At 41.2% G+C, this 17,700-nt stretch overlaps 1 protein-coding gene across 1 annotated transcript in view; it reads left to right on the top strand.

Moving 5' to 3' along the window:
- Positions 1-16,862, top strand: part of ZNF318 (zinc finger protein 318) — a 28,129-nt gene extending 11,267 nt beyond the window's left edge. The window contains exons 4-10 of the mRNA XM_069564534.1: positions 175-1,617; positions 3,222-3,321; positions 5,679-5,983; positions 10,450-10,650; positions 11,106-11,205; positions 12,119-12,237; positions 12,519-16,862. Coding sequence (XP_069420635.1) covers positions 175-1,617; positions 3,222-3,321; positions 5,679-5,983; positions 10,450-10,650; positions 11,106-11,205; positions 12,119-12,237; positions 12,519-15,821 — 5,571 coding nt within the window. The 3' untranslated portion in view covers positions 15,822-16,862. The remainder of the gene's footprint in view (positions 1-174; positions 1,618-3,221; positions 3,322-5,678; positions 5,984-10,449; positions 10,651-11,105; positions 11,206-12,118; positions 12,238-12,518) is intronic.
- Positions 16,863-17,700: the final 838 nt, after the last annotated feature.

Genomic DNA, 17,700 nt, shown 5'->3' with positions numbered 1-17,700 from the left:
ACCATCTGGAGAAATGGGAAACCATATATTGAACCTGGCTAAGGACCTCCCTTTCATCCACATGTATCTTTGCCCTGTTAATTCAAGAACAACAAAGTATTTATTTTAATCTCAGTTACTAGTTTTCTGAGATTCTATGTGGAGAGGCTAATTTAGTTATGTTTATTTTTGCAGCTTGAAAGTTTTCCCAGCAGTACCAGCTCCAGCCAGGATCACCCTCTTTACTCTGGACACTCATCTCTTCCACTAAGTGGTGCTATTGCTGCTTTTGCCTCAGAGGTTGAAAACAAGGGAACTATGGTAGAGACTACCCTGAAGGAATCTCAGGGCAACCTCTACCAATGGGGCCCCCTCCCTGGGATACCCAAAGACAACAGTCCCCTCAGAGAGAAGTTTGGAAGTTTTCTGTGCCACAAGGAAAAATTGGATATGAAGGCTGAGGGACCAGAGCGACACACAGACTTCTTGCTTCCTCACGAGAGAGCTAGCCAGGATGGCAGTGGTTTCTCCTGCATTCTGAGCATGTTAGCAGATTCTACCGGTACGCAGGAAAAAAGGCGACTTAGCTTTCCTGACATTGAGGATGAAGAGAAGTTTCTCTATGGGGATGAAGAAGAGGATTTAAAAGCAGAATCTCCACCAAAGCCCCTTGGGAGCTCTGAAAGTGAAGTTATGAGGCAGAAGGCAAGCCCCCTACCCTCTTCAGCTCCAACTGTAAAGCTAGAATCAATGGAAGAGACCAATCCAGAATATGCCAAGATTCATGACTTGCTCAAGACCATAGGGCTGGATATTGGGGTAGCCGAGATTAGTAAACTGGCTGCACGCACACAGGAACGACTTCATGGCAAAAAGCCGTCAGGTTCCTCTGCTGACCGCCGTTCCTCTGCTGACCGGCACTTTTCTGCAGACCGCTGTTCCTCCGTTGACCGCCGATTCTCAGCTGATCGGCGCTCTGCAGATCCTCACAGACTGGAGAGCGGGGAGGTGCACCATAGCAATACCCACTCCCCAGAAGGGTCCCATCCACAGCAGGTCTCCCCTGTGGATCCTTACTTGCTCACAAAAAACAGCCCCCCGTTCTTAAAGTCTGACCATCCAATGGGTCATATTGCAGGACCTGAGGTGGTTGGCAGTGGGTTTCAGTCATCTGTTGCAGTCAGGTGCATGTTGCCATCAGCCCCATCTGCCCCAGTTAGACTTCCACACCCTGCTTCTTTATCTCAGTTCCATGTGCCAAGGGCCTCTCAGTTTGCTGCAGCTCGGATACCTCCAAACTACCAGGGACCTGCCATTCCCCCTGCTTCCTTTGATGCCTATAGGCACTACATGGCATATGCAGCCTCAAGGTGGCCCATGTACCCTGCCTCCCAACCTTCAAATCACCCTCTGCCAGACTCACACAGGACAGTGCCAGTTAGCAAACAAGCTACCCGTAGCCGTCCCAACCTCCGTGTGATCCCCACTGTGACTCCTGATGAGCCCAAGCATGAGGAGTCAGTGCTGGGCTCACTTCCTACTTCCCAAGTGCCTGTCCATGTGTCCATCCCATCACTCATAAGATATAATCCAGAGAAGATTTCTGATGAGAAGAACCGTGCTTCCCAGAAACAGAAGGTGAGTGTTAGCTTTGGGCCTCCTGTGCCTGCATCTTCTACTTTAACGTAAACTTGTATTTGTCTTTTAGAGGGAGCTAAAAATTTGCAAGGTCCAAGGCAATCTTTAGAGACTGCTATTACTACCATAATTTTTTCTTTGATTGTTTTCTCATTTGACCTAAAGTCTGGCCCTAGGTCCCACTGCGATTGCTAAACTTCTTTTTCCTAAGTTTATTTCTCTTATCTCAATTACCAGCCTTAGGACACTATGGGTAGAGCTGGGAGCCTTGAAGTCTTCAGTATGACTCATCAGAGAGTGAGGAACCAAAATTGGGTTCCTTTCCTGATTTCCATAGAAATCAAGAAATCTGTGTTTTATCCCAGTGAGTTTTGGATCTTTTTCCTGTAGTGATTATGGGGTTTAAAAACTATTGACTAGTTGTTTCTTGGTAACTAAACCAAGAAATAAGCTTTGTTTGTTCTGGTTTAACTTAGAGTCCAGGAATAATAATATATTTTATGACACTTTTTTAAAGTAGTTTTTATACTGTCATCATTCATTGGGTTCCTTGACTATAGAAAGCAAGCAGTGGCTGGGGTAAAGATATAATAATTTAGGTGTTTTAAAGCAGTAGGTAAAAATTACATAGAGATGAGAAATGCAGAATAGAATTTTGAATAGAAAAATTAATATATACTGTTGATTTTAAAGGTACTTGATAGCTAACAACTCACTTTGTTAAACACAGTGACCTAAGGACCATAAAATTATAATATGTGTTAATTTGGTTTGCTAATAAAATAAGACCTGAGGAGAAAAATAGAAAAGGTGAAATTGGAAGGCTAATCTGATTTTTTTCCAGTTTAAAAGAAATTTAGCTAATCCTTGAGAAGACAAAAAACACCTCTTAATTTTCCATTGTACTTGAGTGTTTTGTATTTTTTTGTGTTTTTGAAGTCTTTTGGGAAAGAGGAGAAGAACTTCCATACGACAAAACCTAAGACTGCAGAGATACTCTGAAGATTAGCGCTTTTCCTTTCCTTTAACTTTAAGAACCTATTACTAAAGTCAGGGCTAACAGTACACAGGGTTTTCACTTGAGTTCCTTATGGACAAGCCATATTTGTTTTTCCTATTAGGTGATAGTAGTATAGTTGAAAGATCAGAGGCTTTAGGGCATATATACCTGGAGTTTAAATCATCTTACTATATGATCTTTGGTATGTTACTTAGTCTTTTGCAACCTCAGTTTTCTTACTATGAAACAGATAATATCATGATTAAGTAAGATGATACGTATAACGAAACTAACACAACGCTTCATCCACAACACATATTTGTTCCCTTCTTGATGGTTCCTTTTGGACTCAGAACTACTATCTAATAGTGTAGTGCTTCTACAAAAATACTAGTTTCCAATCAATAGAGTTCTGGAAAGGATAATTCTATTCTGGAACTTGAATTGGAATGAAATATCTTCGTTATAAAGTCAGAGCCTCTGCGTGCAGATGTTTGTATTCTTGCGTTCAGATATTATCTAGTGTGAGGGTTTCTGGAAAAGAACAATGGAAAAGGGGGGATGTTGTAGGCTAAAGGGTCTGCTACCATTTTTTATTTTGCAGGTTATTGAAGAGAGGGAAAAGCTGAAAAGTGACCGTGAAGCTCGCCAGAAGAAGATGTACTATCTTAGAACTGAGTTGGAGCGGCTTCATAAACAGCAAGGTATCAGACACTCCTAGTCTGCCCTTTTGTTGTAACTTTAGTAAGAGATCCAAATGAAGAGCTTTGGGGACTCTCAAACAGGTTCATTGACATTGAAGCTTCACTTTCAAAAAATTTTTGATATAATTAGACTTATAGAAAAGCTGCATTAGTAGTGTAAAGAATTCCCAGGTGTTTTCCATGCTTATTAGCATTTTACCATATTTGCTATATTTGTTTTTCTCTCTCAATTGTGGGTGTGGGTGTGGGTGTAATTTTTCCTGAACTATTTAAGAGTAAGTTGTAGAACGGTACTCCTTTAGTCCTAAAGACTTAAATGTGTATCTTCTTCTTTTTTAAAATATTTAAAAATTTTTTGGCTGCCCTATGCAGCGTGTGGGGTCTTAGTCCCCCAACCAGGGATTGGGGTCTTAGTTCCCCAACTGTGTCTCCTGCAATGGAAGTGGGGAGTTCTAACTCCTGGACTGCCAGAAAGGTCCCAAGTGTGTGTCTTCTGACTACAAGAATTCACTTGTATAACCATAGTACACTTACCAAATTAGAAAATTAACAGTAAAATACTAGTCTACAGATCTTACTCATATTTTTTCAATTGTTCCAATGATGTCCTGAAGCAAAAGAAAATTAAAGATTATGCATTGCATTCAGTTGTCATGTTCTTTTAGTCTCCTTTAATCTGTAACAGTTCCCAAATCTTGAGAGGAGATCACGTTTTGTAGAATGTCCTCTAATTTTGATTTGTCTGATGTTTCCTTATGATTAAATTCATGTTGTGCATTTTAGCACAGGAACATCACAGAAATGATGCTAAGTTCATACCAGGTGTTGATTTGTCCCATACTGGTGATGTCAGCTTTGATCATTTGGTTAAGATGATGTCTGCCAAGTTTCTCCACTGTAAGGTTACTATTTTACCCTTTTCAATTAATAAGTATCTTATGGGGGGAATACTTTGAGACTGTGTAAATACTCAGGTGCTCCTCAGACTTTGGCCCACTAGTTTTAGTATTCATTGATGATTTCTTGTCCAAATCAGTTATCGATTGTTACACAGTAATTTTCTAATTTCATCATTCCATTTACCTTAATTGGTTAGCTTTCTACACCCCAGTCCAGTACTCTTGCCTGGAAAATCCCATGCGTGGAGGAGCCTGGTAGGCTACAGCCCATGGGATTGCTAAGAGTCGATACGACTGAGCGACTTCACTTTCACTTTTCACTTCCCTGCATTGGAGAAGGAAATGGCAACCCACTCCAGTGTTCTTGCCTGGAGAATCCCAGGGACAGGGGAGCTTGGTGGGCGTCTATGAGGTCGCACAGAGTCAGACATGACTGAAGCGACTTAGCAGCAGCAGCTACTATGAGGAGGAGCTTTCTACCCACTCCTCCTCCCCCATTTATCCATTTATATAATATTTTACTATTATTATTTATCTTTATGCTCAAATTGCCCCAAATTTGGCCAATGAGAGCCCCTTTAAAGTTGGCTCCTGTGTCCCTTTTTTTAAAGTTATTTTTAATCGGATGATAATTGCTTTACAGTGTTGTATTGGTTTCTGCCATACATCAACACAAATCAGCCATAGGTTTATACATGTCTTCTGTCCTTTTGATGTATCCCTATCATATTTTGATTTGTGGGTGTACACAAAAAGATGTGTACACCCACAACAGAAAGATGTTCCGTTATGTCTCTGTTGAGTACACCTTCACCAGTGCTTTTAGGATTTCACATATACACTAAGGAAAGAACATAAAATATTACAGCTTGGTGATAACAGAAGAGCAGAGAGTGGGAGAAGATGTAATTTCTTGTTTGGCTTTGGACTTTTTAGGGATGAGAAGCTTAGTTATTAATCCTGTGAGGATTAATTCATGAGACTATGAAGTTTGAAATAAATAACATCAGGTGAAGTTAAGGCAAAATCTAAAACTCAGTGGATGTGTTGGTGAAGGGTCCTTAAATCAGATAAAGTCAAATATGTGAATAATTATTTGGTTCTCTGAAGAGGACAGCTATAGAATTCATGTATTACAGTTACAGTTACAGCATACATTAACCTTTTTGGAGGACACATGCACATAAACTTGTATATACCCTTTTAGGGATACATGGAGTCTCTCTTTGAAACCTGTCCATAGATCTTTAGCTAATAACCCCTACCTAAGAGATAATGTAATCACTCAATCTTTACTTTCATAGGAGCTGGCCCATGTGGAGGGCAAGTCTCACCTGCTTTTAGATGTTTCATGGAGAGAGATTTTGTGAGCATAAAGTCTTAAGAATTAGTATTTATGACTGAAAAATGACTTGTTAACTTTCCTGTGTTTCTTTCTGTTGACATTTGACTACTCAGGGGAAATGCTGCGTAAGAAACGAAGGGAGAAGGATGGTCACAAAGATCCACTCCTAGTAGAGGTGAGTCGGCTTCAGGATAATATTATGAAGGACATTGCAGAACTTCGACAAGAGGCAGAAGAGGCAGAAAAAAAGCAGTCTGAACTGGACAAAGTGGCTCAGATCTTGGGAATTAACATTTCTGATAAATCTCAGAAGTCTTCAAGTGACAGTAGGGAGCCTACAGAGAAGACTGGGAAAGCAGAAAAATCCAAGAGCCCAGAAAAAGTGTCGTCATCCTCAAACTCCTCTTCCAATAGCAAGGTAACAACTCAACTTTTCCATTTCTATTGTATTTTTTATTTCCATGGACTCCTAAAGCAGTCTTCTAACTAACCATTTTCTTAGCTTCCTTTTCCAATCTGTTCTTACTCTTGCTAGTTATTTTTGTAAAACATAGTTTAGATCAGGGTACTGTCCTTCAGAATTTTAGCAGTTCCCCATTGCCTCCAAAGTAGAATTCTGGGCCCTCCATGTTCTGGATCTAGCATTTATACCTTAACTCACTTCAGTCCAGTTTCTAGTCTTCTCACAACTTGAAATGCCGTTTTGGTTCATGTTTAGCAACAAGGTCACCACCATGTTGAAGAGCCTCAAATTTCAGTTCTTAAATCAGTATTTGATACAAGGAACCACTGTCTCTGAAAAACTGTTTTCTTCCTTTGGGTCCCATCACATTTCTTTTCCTTCTTGTATGTTAGCTGCTCTGCTTAATTTCCTGATCTTTGAATATTTTAGTTCTTTAAGACTCAGTTCTAGCTCAGGTCTCCAGAATTCTGCTTTTTCCTTAGGTCATTTCATTCAGTCCTATGCTGAAATACCATATTGACAACTTTCAGTTTTATATTCTAGCTCAGGTGATTCTTATAAGGTTCAAGTCTGAGTGTCCAACAGACTACTCACTATTTCCACTTGATTGTCTCAAACACCTTAAAATCAATGTATTCTAAATTAAACTAAGATTGTGCCCAGCCTCCCTCTAATCTTTCTTCCTCTGCTATTTATTACCTGTCTCAGTGAATGACATTACTGTCCCAACAGTTTTTATGCCAACAACTGGAAATGCATTCTTAGTGCTCCCCCTTCCTAACTGCTTTATGCGATCACAGAGTCTGCCAGTTCTCCATCCAGAATAAATCTCAGTTGCATTCATCTCATCATCTCTGTTGCCATCCAAGTTCAAGCCACCTTCAACTTTTGCTTATACTGCTACTCTCTTAATTTTTTCTCCACATTCAGCCAGTGATTATGATACTACTTTGCCTACCTCTTCAGCCTCATTTCAAATCTTATTTTTCTTTTGCTCTCTGTGATTTCATTACTGGCATTTTCATTCCATAAATGTTTCATCATCTTTAATGTCTTTGTGTCCTCTCCTCCTACTAATTACTACTTTTCTTATCCTGTGTTCTAACTCAAATTCATCCTCAGATCGCAGTTTAAATTATTTCCCTGACTTCCTTTCTTGATTTCCCAGGTTGTTAAATTTGCCTCATACACACTCTCATACCTACATTTTCCTTCTTAGCATTTATGGCCTTGTAATTATATTATTCCATGTGTTCCCCAATTCGATTTTAAGGTTCAGGGGATCAGGGACCGTATCTGTCTCATTCCCCAATATAGTCCCCAGTACACAGCTCAGTGCCTGCCACATAGCAAATAGATAGCTCTCAGGAAATCATTAATAATCCTCTTAGCCTGGAATAATCTTTCTCCCAACCCTACTCATCCACTAAGGCCCAACTTGAATACTCCCCTCCTCTGTGAAGAATTCCTGAATTCCACTGTGATTGAGTCAGACCTTTTTTTAGCATTCCCACAATAAATTACTTTGTTCTTTTAAAATGTATTTCATTCTGTCTTACTGAAAGCATGATTAAACTGATGCCTGATTTCATGCTTGTCTCTTGCACTAAATGAGAGCTTCTTGAGAATAACAGAGTATAACTTATTTTTGTGTTTTCCCATGGCATCCAGTATGTCTAGTACATAGTAAATGGTCAGTTAATATTGGGGTTAGAGAAGAAGATACTCTGTATTCTCTGTCAGCCAAGCTCTAATTTTTTTATGTCTTCCTGGGAGAGTTCTCTTTCTCAACCAGGTAGGACTGTTTTATACCAGGACCATTGAGTTCAGGGCCTTTGATGGGAGAAGAGCTTGTAGTTGACTTATACATTCTTTGGGGTTCCGTTTAGGCACCAACCCCATGATAAACTATCATCTTGACTTGAGTGAGAGAATATTCTCTGAAGTTAACAAGAATATGTTGCAATTCGATTTTCATTTCAACAATAAGGAATGTTCTCTCTGCAAGCTCTGTTTCCTACCTGTCTTTGATCTTTCTTCTTTCTTTGTCTCTTTTTAAAATGCATGGTTAGTTTGATTTTCTTTCTCTTAAATAGCTCATTTCATAAAAATAAACACATGCACATTTCCACAGTTCCATTCACTTAGACACAGTTGTTACTAATGAGTTGGTGTGTATTATTCCAAATTACCTTCTTCTGTTCATTCATTTAATAAATACTTCTTGGTCTCCAAAAAAGTGCCAGACAGTGTTTAGATATGGGAAGTATAAAAGGGAACTATGTAGTTGGTGGTGGTGGTGGTGGTTCAGTCAAAAACAGGCTAAGGAATATGGAGTAGTTAGGGAAAGTCTTTTGGATAAAGTGACATTTGACATTCTGTGCCTAGTCACATGTCTGTATTGATTATTCAAATACATCTTTTAATAGATTTGTGTTTTTTTTTTTAATTGGTTGCACTGGCTCTTTGTTGTTGTGCACAGGTTTTCTCTAGTTGTGGCAAATGGGGGCTACTCTTCATTGTCATGCATGGGCTTCTCATGATGGTGACTTCTCTTGTGGAGCATGGTCTCCAGGGCACACAGGCTCAGCAGTTGTGGCTCACGGATCCTGGAGTGCTCAGTGCATGGGTTTAGTTGCTCCACAGCATGTGGAATCTTCCCAGACCAGAGATTGAACTGGTGTTCCCTACATTGGCAGGCAGATTCTTATCCACTGTACCACCAGGGAAGTCCTATTCAAATCTATTTTGTTATTTTGTTGTTGTTCAGTTGCTAAGTCACGTTGACTCTTTGCAACCCCATGGACTACAGCATGCCAGGCTTTTTTGTCTTCCACTGTCTCCCAGAGTTAGTGAGTGGGTGATAGTTGCTCACATTCATGTCCATTGAGTTGGTGATGCTATCTAACCATCTCATTCTCTGCCACCCACTTCTCCTTTTGTCTTCAATCTTTCCCAGCAACGGGGCTTTTTCCAGTGAGTCAACTCTTTGCATTACGTGACCAGAATATTGGAACTTCAGCATCAGTCCTTTCAATGAATATTTAGGGTTGATTTCCTTGAGAATTGACTGGCTTGATCTGCTTGCAGTCCAGGAGACTCTGAAGCGTCTTCTCCAACACCACAGTCCGAAAGTATCTGCTCTTGTAGTATTTCATGACTATCTTTCCATGTCAATAAATAGACTTCTGTAATGTCATTTTAGCAACCTTATTTTTATTGTTGTATGGATAACAAATCTAACCAGTTAAATCACCTGTGGTTTGACCTAATTTCCTAAGGATAAATATTATGGAATAGAATTGCTTGGTCAAAGGTATAAAGAATTTTGAGGTATGTAATATGTGTTCCTCAATTATCTTCTGGAAAGGTGGTGTCAGTTAGCACTCACCAGCAGTGTATGCATATGCCCATCCCTTACCTGCTGGATATGATCTCTTTAGTGACCCTTGAATAGGACTGTAAAAGGGAAAAGTTATCGTTGAAATCTCAGTTGTTTCCCTTTCTCCATTTAGTCTTCCTTTCCCCACCAGCCAATATTCCAGGTGCTCCATTCCCTGATCGTGTCTATGAACCTCCTTCATACTCACCTTCTCTGTGTTCTAGAATTATATTTTGTATGTGCCTCAGTCCCCAGTATTATCCAGAATTCTCATTTCCTGAATACCTTGTTCTCAGCTTGCTGAAAAGTGAATTCATATTATTTATTATTGATCACTTAATGTTGGAGAGTTGATATATTTTAAAAGAGGATTCATGTTAACTGAAAGATGTTAAATTCTAATGGTGACATTTTAGGCAGTTAGAAACATTTTACCCAGATTTCCTGTAAGTTATCCTAAATAGATTACTATCCCTTTTATCTATGCCAGCCTTGTTCTCTAGTTTTCGGTACTGGATGTGTCTGTGATGAGAGAATTCACTATCATCTGGTTTGATTTTTTTGTTCACTTGCTTAATCTGTCAATTACCTTTTCCATTTCCTCTTCCCTTCTAGTTGTCATCATGGTTGATAAACTTAACTAATGTATTTAGTTGTATAGGTAACACATTTAACAGCTACCAAAGGTGATACTATAGAAGATTCCTATCCACTCTTGTTCTCTACGTCTCTCCCCAGAGGCAGCCAGTGTTTCCATAATCCTGAGTATTCTTCTAGATATTTTCGGATATATAAGTAAATATATTGTCATTATGATTTATTCTTCATAATGACATGACACTGGAGTCAAATTAATTATCTTTGAGTCTTGCAGACAGATTTCTCATGGGGTTTTTCCCAGTTTGTGCAGCTTTAGGCACTGGAAATATGATCATACAGTCCTATTTCCGTTATTGTGGTAGCTACCTGCTTTTTCTGAGGGAAGACAGATCTAGATTGTCTTGAATTCCTTCTTAGTACAGGTATTTTCCCCCTCTAGGAATCAAAGGTAAACAATGAGAATTCCCGTACTAAGAGCCCCAAGCCTGCTGAGAGCCCCCAGCCAGCTAAGCAGTCTGATCAGCCTGTTGCTGCCTATGAGTATTATGATGCTGGCAATCACTGGTGCAAAGACTGCAACACCATCTGTGGGACCATGTTTGACTTCTTCACCCATATGCACAATAAGAAGCACACACAGGTAGGTATCTTGCCCTCTGTTATTTCCATTCTTGCCCTCCTTCCCCTCAAACTCCTATACCCCCATCTGTATTACAAAGCTGGAAAATGAAACATTCTCATATGGGCAGGAGCCCCAATCTGAAGAGCCAAGAGGTACCAACAAAGGAGACACCATCCCCAGGGCTCAGTCCAGGGGACCTGCCTGTAACTAAACACCATGGCAAGTGTAAGTGAGGCTGCTGCCTCTTTTAATTCCTTGAGTACCTGATTATTTGTTTCATTTTATCCATTACTAGTACTTGCTCTAACATATGTTTACCTTTTCCACAGGTGATTTCCGTTTAAACAGTTGGCAGAGTGGGTGGGGGTGGGCAGCTGGGGGCTTCTGTCCCCCCTGGTTGTTGGGGAGAAAAAGAAAAGTGGGTCATTGAGATTTTAGTGCTGTGTGTGAGCGCCTCTGCCTCTTGCAAATAGACACTGGATCCCTACAACAGACCTTGGGCTTCAAAGACCCAGAATGAAGCCAAGCAAGATGCTGTAAAGCGCACTGACAAGATAACTGTTCCTGCAAAAGGTAAGTTTCCTCCCTGCCATTTTTGTGGTTTCTTTACATTCAGTCAGGGAAGAGGTATCCCTGAACTAAGGTGCAAGGAAGCAGCATAGAGTGAGACATAACCATTACTTTTAGCAAAGCTGGAAGATTGCATTCCATGTGCACAACTAGGTCCTAAAGAAATAAAGAGAGCTATAAGACAGGAACAATCTCTACCCGTATGGCCAACAATCTAACAGATGTTAAACACACACATACCACTCTAAAAATAAAACTGTCTTTGTGCTCACTTCGACAGCACATGGACTAAAATATGACTTTCTTTACCACTGACTTATGCACCAAAACCTTATTTGAAATCCAGGTGAAAAAGAACAGTAAGAGGTGCAGAATGACTGCCTTTTCCTCTAAGAACTATGAAATATTTTTGAATAGTTGTTATTAGGGGCTAAGTTGAGAAATAGAAAGTGTCTTTGTCTTTAAACTTCTCAGTTTCTTACTTTTGTAAGTAGTCAGTGCTCCTACATCCTTGATATCTGTAAAAGATAAATTCCTAAGTAATTAATACTAACGTGAGAGATTCTCATACAAATGGTGCTGGGCTTTTTAACTCTCCTAAGATACTTAGCGCTAGTTGGAATTTGAGGAGAATCAGCAACAGAAATGAGTCTGGCACAGAAAACTCCTAAATTAACCAGTTAGGGGATTAACCAGTTAGTGTTCCCAAAATGTAGAAGGGATAGAGGTCCTGAGTTCAGGCTTTAAGTTGGAAAAACATACCATTGAATTCTAAATGCTCCTTCCGACTTGAAAGTGAGTAAAGTCCTTTATACTGTTAATCATTTCACTGCAAAAGGGAAGTGGGATTTCCTTTGGTTGCTGTCATCTTGGGTAGAAATGACTTACTTTCTTGACTTTGTTCCACTTCTTGCAGGCTCTGAGTTTCTGATTCCCATCACTGGATATTACTGCCAGCTCTGTGAGGAATTTTTGGGGGATCCAATTTCTGGAGAGCAACACGTGAAGGGTTATCAACACAATGAGAAATATAAGGTTGGTCTTTGTAGTAGCCTATGGAGTTTTCCCACTTTCTGCAGTAATCCTTTTGATGTTGTCAAGCTCAGAGCAAGAAAAAGTCCTTAACACTTCAAATTCTGTATAACCACAAGGAAGTTCTCATTCCTAGTAAGAAATGCTAACCTGAGAGGACCATTTATCCTTGAGGAAGGTGACTCAGAATTTTCATTAAATGAGTTCTAATAGTGGTAGGGCCAAATTTTCTCTCTTAAAATATTTTGCCCAGTTACTGAGCCTTTATCTTTTCTCTTCCCTAGAAATACGTGGTTGAAAACCCATTGTATGAGGAGCGACGGAATCTGGACCGCCAGGCTGGCTTGGCCGTGGTTCTAGAGACAGAACGGCGGCGGCAGAGTGAGCTGAAGCGCAAGTTCAGTGAGAGACCGAAGGAAGAGAAGAAAGAAAAACAGGCAAAGATTATGAAGGAAGTAAAGGAGGACGACAGGGTGTCTGAGGAATTAGAGGACCAGCTTTCTGAGGGTGGAAACTCCCCTGAAAAGGCTGAAAATAGAAAGAGGCCTAGCATCAAACTCCAGTTAAAAGAAGAAATAAAGAAAGAACCACCAATATCTTCCTCTTTCGGGAAATTCAGCTGGAAGAAGCCAGAAAAAGAGGAGGAAAAAAGTTTAGTGATCCCAAGTATTCCCAAAGAAGAGATTGTGGAAAGTGGTAAGGACAAAGAGGATGGCAAAGCTGATCCTGGGAAGACAAAGCCTATCAAAATCAAACTCTCTGGGAAAACTGTTGTTGCACATACTAGTCCTTGGATGCCTGTAGTGACAACTTCAACCCAGACTAAGATCCGACCCAACCTGCCCATCCCATCCACAGTCCTCCGCAAATCAGGTTCAGCCACAGTAAGCAAGCCAGCTCCGCTTAACACCTTTCTATCCATCAAGTCTTCTGGAACCACTGCTAAGCCTCTGCCAGTGGTTAAAGAGTCTTCAGCTGATCTCCTCTTGCCTCCCGACATCATCTCTAAAGCATTTGGAGGGGAAGAGGTGATTTTGAAAGGGTCTCCAGAGGAAAAAATGGTGCTGGCTGAAAAGAATGAGCCATCACATATACCTGAACAAATGCTACCACCTCCTCCACCTCCACCGCCACCTCCACCACCTCCAGTTATACCTCATCCAGCTGCCCCCTCTCCTGCCCAAGCAAATGCTGTTTTGGCTCCAGTGAAATCAAACCCAGCTGTATCTCACACTGTCATCCCTGGCTTCCTGGGTGCTAACATTTTGAACCCAGTGTTACCGGTAGCCATCATGGCCTCAGCGCAGCCTACTGCCATTCCTTCTGATGAGACGGCTCCTGGGGTGAGTGAGAGTGACCGGGACCAGACCCTATTCTCTGTGTTGGTGCGTCCTCCACCTCCCCTCTCAAGTGTGTTCAGTGAACAAGCCAAAAAATTGGAAAAGCGAAATTCATGCTTAGCCACAGCCAATGCTAAGGATCTGTATGACATATTCTACAGTAGTGGTGGAAAAGGAGCCCCTGAGACTAAGCTGAGTGGTGGTCCATTGGCCAACGGGGAAAATAGAGCTGAAAATTCAGATACCTCTTCCACTTCTACTTTGAACAGCAGTGTATCCCAAGAGGAGTTGCCTTCAGGTAGAAATTTGGTCTCTGCTCCTTTGGTCAGCAACTCTGAAAAGCCTGTTTCAAAACCTCTGGTGTCCCTAGGAAGACTGTCAGCTGTAGAAAGTGTAGATTCAAAAAACAGAGGCAGCAGCTATGGCTTCCTGCAGCCTCTGACAAGGTTGTGCCAAAACAGGCCTTATGAAACTATTACCCCAAAGACAGAGACTTTGGCCAAGTGGGCTTCTGGTTCCTTCCAGAGTGATGCTAATAAGGATGTAGCTCCAGTGAGGAAAATTGAACTTGACCTGGGAGACCCTGGGCCACCAGGTGTGGAGCCAGCCTCTGAGCTGTCAGATACACAGTGTCATACTATGAAATCTCAGAAGTTGGTAGAAACCCACCTTGTGGAATCTAGTAAGCAACAAAGCCAGGAGCTCCACCAATCTAAGGATTGTGGGAAAAGTGAAGTAGAGACAAGCACTGAACTAAAAGAAGGAGGAGTGAAACTCTCTGAAAGGACAGTGAGAGAGGGAACAGATATCGGTGTTGGACCCAATAGCGTAGAGGACTCTAATTTGAACAGTGGGAACAGATGCATGTGGGAGGAAGAAGTAGAACAGCCCAACTCGCATAGGACTGACAAAAAGGCTAAACAGTCCAGGAAATTGATAATAGAAAGTAAAACTCAAGGTAAAGTAGTACCTGAATTGAAGACGCAAGCTGTCTCTTCCACAAAGGCAAAAATAGACTCATTTCCGTCAGAAGCTAGGTCTTTACTCCAGAACCCACAAGATGTGAAAATTTCTGCCCCAGGATTGCTTATTCAGTCCCCAGACAGATCAGATATGTGCTTGAAAGACCATGAACAGAAGCAAGGAGTCCCAACTGGTAGTGAGGAGTGGCTAGAAAATTCAGCACCAGAATCAGCTTCTAGAACTTCTAGGTATAGAAGCCTCAAACTGAAGAGAGAAAGATCAAAAGACTTGCAGGGTAAAATGACCTATAAATTGACTGTTTGGGATGAGAACAAGAAGCCAGAAACCTGGGAGAGCCTAGAGAAACCAAAAGCAGAAGCTCTGGAGCTTCGAGATGTCCATCCAGAACTAACAGTGACAATAGAGAGCAAGGCCTTAGAAAACTTTGAAGTTACAGATTTAAAAGTAGAAGAGCTTGCTGCCCTGGGAAGCCTGGGAGATATAGGTGTTGATTTCTGCAATACTCGGGTAGACCCAGCACATAGATCCCCAGTTGCCCTATCTCAGAAAGTATGTGAAGAAAATTCTGCGTCGCCTCTAGGAGGTAATCCCTCCACTCTCACCGGCTTTGAACCAGTACCATCCTTTTCTGAGTTTCCCTTAGATTCTCCCAAAACCCTGGTGCTGAACTTTGGAGCAGAGGGTGAACAAAACTCATCTAATCCCAGAACTGGGAGGATCGCTCCTAACGTTTTAAAAACTGGACTTCCTGTAGAAAATGTTGGTCTTGGCTTGGGGAATCTAGAGGGAACACACCAGGCCCTGGACCTGTTAGCAGGAGGAATGATGCCTGAGGAAATAGAAGAAACATCTAAATTAGAGAAACAAGATTCACTCAGATTGGAATCAGAAACAATTAATCCTTTAGCCCTTGGGCCATCTCCTTGCCTTCCAGACCTTGTTGATTTTGTCACACGGACATCTGGAGTTCAAAAAGAGAAGATATGTTCTCCTCTCTCTGAGCCAGGTGACCCTCCTGAGTGTAGTTCCTTGGAGATGGGACCACTGCAGCTAGAAATACCGAATGCATCCATCACGGAAGTAGCAGTTCCTCAAGTAGATGAGTATAGTGACAACCCTTTCAATGTGGTAAAATCTGTGGCTTCAGGGCCCCATACAAGGGAACAGGTAGCCGGAGGCAGTATGATCCCTCAGGAAATAGCTGCACAAGAAGCTGCAGTTGATGCCCTCCAGGACCACACAGAATCCAGTGTTCACAGCTGAGAAAGCATGTTCAGAGCTACTTGTGGATGAATCCTGTTGGCTTCTAGAAATCAGGTGCCCAGGTGACCCAGGACTAGTTGGATCTCATCTGGAACCTACACTTAAGAGATGCAGTCAGCATCTTAGAGTAAATGTTCATGGAAGCTAAAAAATTTACCTCCGTTCCTTTTTTCCTTAAGAAACCAGACAAATCAATCATCATTTCTATACATATCTGTAAAAAAAAAAAAAAAGTATTTTCTGTTAATTATTATTATTTTTTTTTTTGCCAATTTATTTTCTCCAACTTTGTCATTAAAATCAAATGTCTATCTGGCTCACCACCTAGTGTGCTTTGATTGTATTTTGGCTTTGACTCTGCCATTTCTGGGGGAGGAGGGAGACAGAGCTGACTTCTCCAATTGCTGTGTTGTATTCCCACCCAATTTCTTGGGCAGCTGATGGATCTCTGGGAGAAAGACCAGAAAGCCTGCTGAAATGGAAAACTACTGAGGAAGGAAGGATTGTTCATCTCAGGCTTTCCATTTGGATGGGCCTGCCTTAACATTGTTTGAAATGCAGTGTGAGTAGCCCTTATGTTTACTGTTTACTTCCTTGTGGCATGTCAGTCCCCACACTTCATTCATTCTGTTGCCCTTGCTTGAGTTGGTCCTGCTAATCCACAAACCTATTTGAAAATGACTTCAGTAAACATGGAAGAAAATCTACCAGGCTCACTTTTGGAAGACAACAAATCGGTAAGGCTTATTCATGGCTTGGTGCCAGGAGCAGATATGCTTTTTGGGTCCCTTTTGGTTTTGAAACGGCCTTTGTTCATTGTACTGTGATCCACTGACACTTTGTGCAAAATTATTTAGCAGCCATTTTCTATTCTGAAGAGGTAGAGGGTCTGAAGCTTGTTTTGGGATTGTACTCCTCTGTTCCACACTTATATGTATTCCTCCCTCTACCTCTCCCTTTCCCATTTTTTCTTCCATAGTGTGATGCTTTGGGTTGTACATTTGTTCAAAAGATTAAAGATTTATGAGTTGACTTGGACAAGTTTAACTTTATTTTTATTGTGTTAATTACTTGGAATAAATGTGTTAATCTCATGTTTCTTTCTGGATTTTTTGTTTTGCAACCACACACATTTGAATTTCATAGGAAAGCTAGAACAATGAACTTCCTTTTCCCTGTTGTCTGTCTCCCCCTCCCAACCTTCTTTCCCCAGTTGTTAGGGCTACTTTTGTTCCATTATAGTCTGCCCCAGTGCTTCCTGGATGGGTAGTGAATAGGCAGCAGAGGTCTGGTTTTGGCATCTTTCTGTTATGCAGCTTTGTATATACTTTTATGTTGACTCTCCCAGTGCTCCTCTGGAAACTGAGCTCCCCAAAATACTCATGTTCTTGCTGAGGGTGCTCTTGGGCAACAGGGAGCTTGGTCCTTAGATTCTCTAATATCTCTCCCAATTTTCTCTTGACACTGTAACCTGGCTCAGTAGAGGCGTTGATGTCTTATTTTCCCACATGCCTCAAAAATAATGCAAAGTTGCTGGTCTTTTTTCCTAAGAATTCTTGTTTATCTGTTCTTTGTGTGCAGAGCTGCAGAATCCCTGTGTTAAGTTTATGAAGGCTATTTTTCTTCACTGATTTAGGAATTTAGAAGTTGTCCTGGCCTCCCTTCTTCGTCTTGTGGAAAGGGCACAGATTTGGAGTAGTTAGGTCTTTGGCTGATCCTGGGCCATTTGCCTTACTGTGGTTTCAGACAAGTTACTTTGCCACACTGTGCCGTAGGGATTTTTTTTCTTTAATATGGAGGACCATTATCTCCATCTCACACCAGATGAGTACAGGGTCAGCCATCCTGAACTGTCTTCCACATGCTTTTTAGGCTGAAA

Source organism: Ovis canadensis, chromosome 20 (genome assembly GCF_042477335.2).
Source record: "Ovis canadensis isolate MfBH-ARS-UI-01 breed Bighorn chromosome 20, ARS-UI_OviCan_v2, whole genome shotgun sequence".
NCBI lineage: Eukaryota > Metazoa > Chordata > Mammalia > Artiodactyla > Bovidae > Ovis > Ovis canadensis.
Note: the sequence above shows the minus strand (reverse complement) of the source record. Positions and strands in the feature narration are given on the sequence as shown.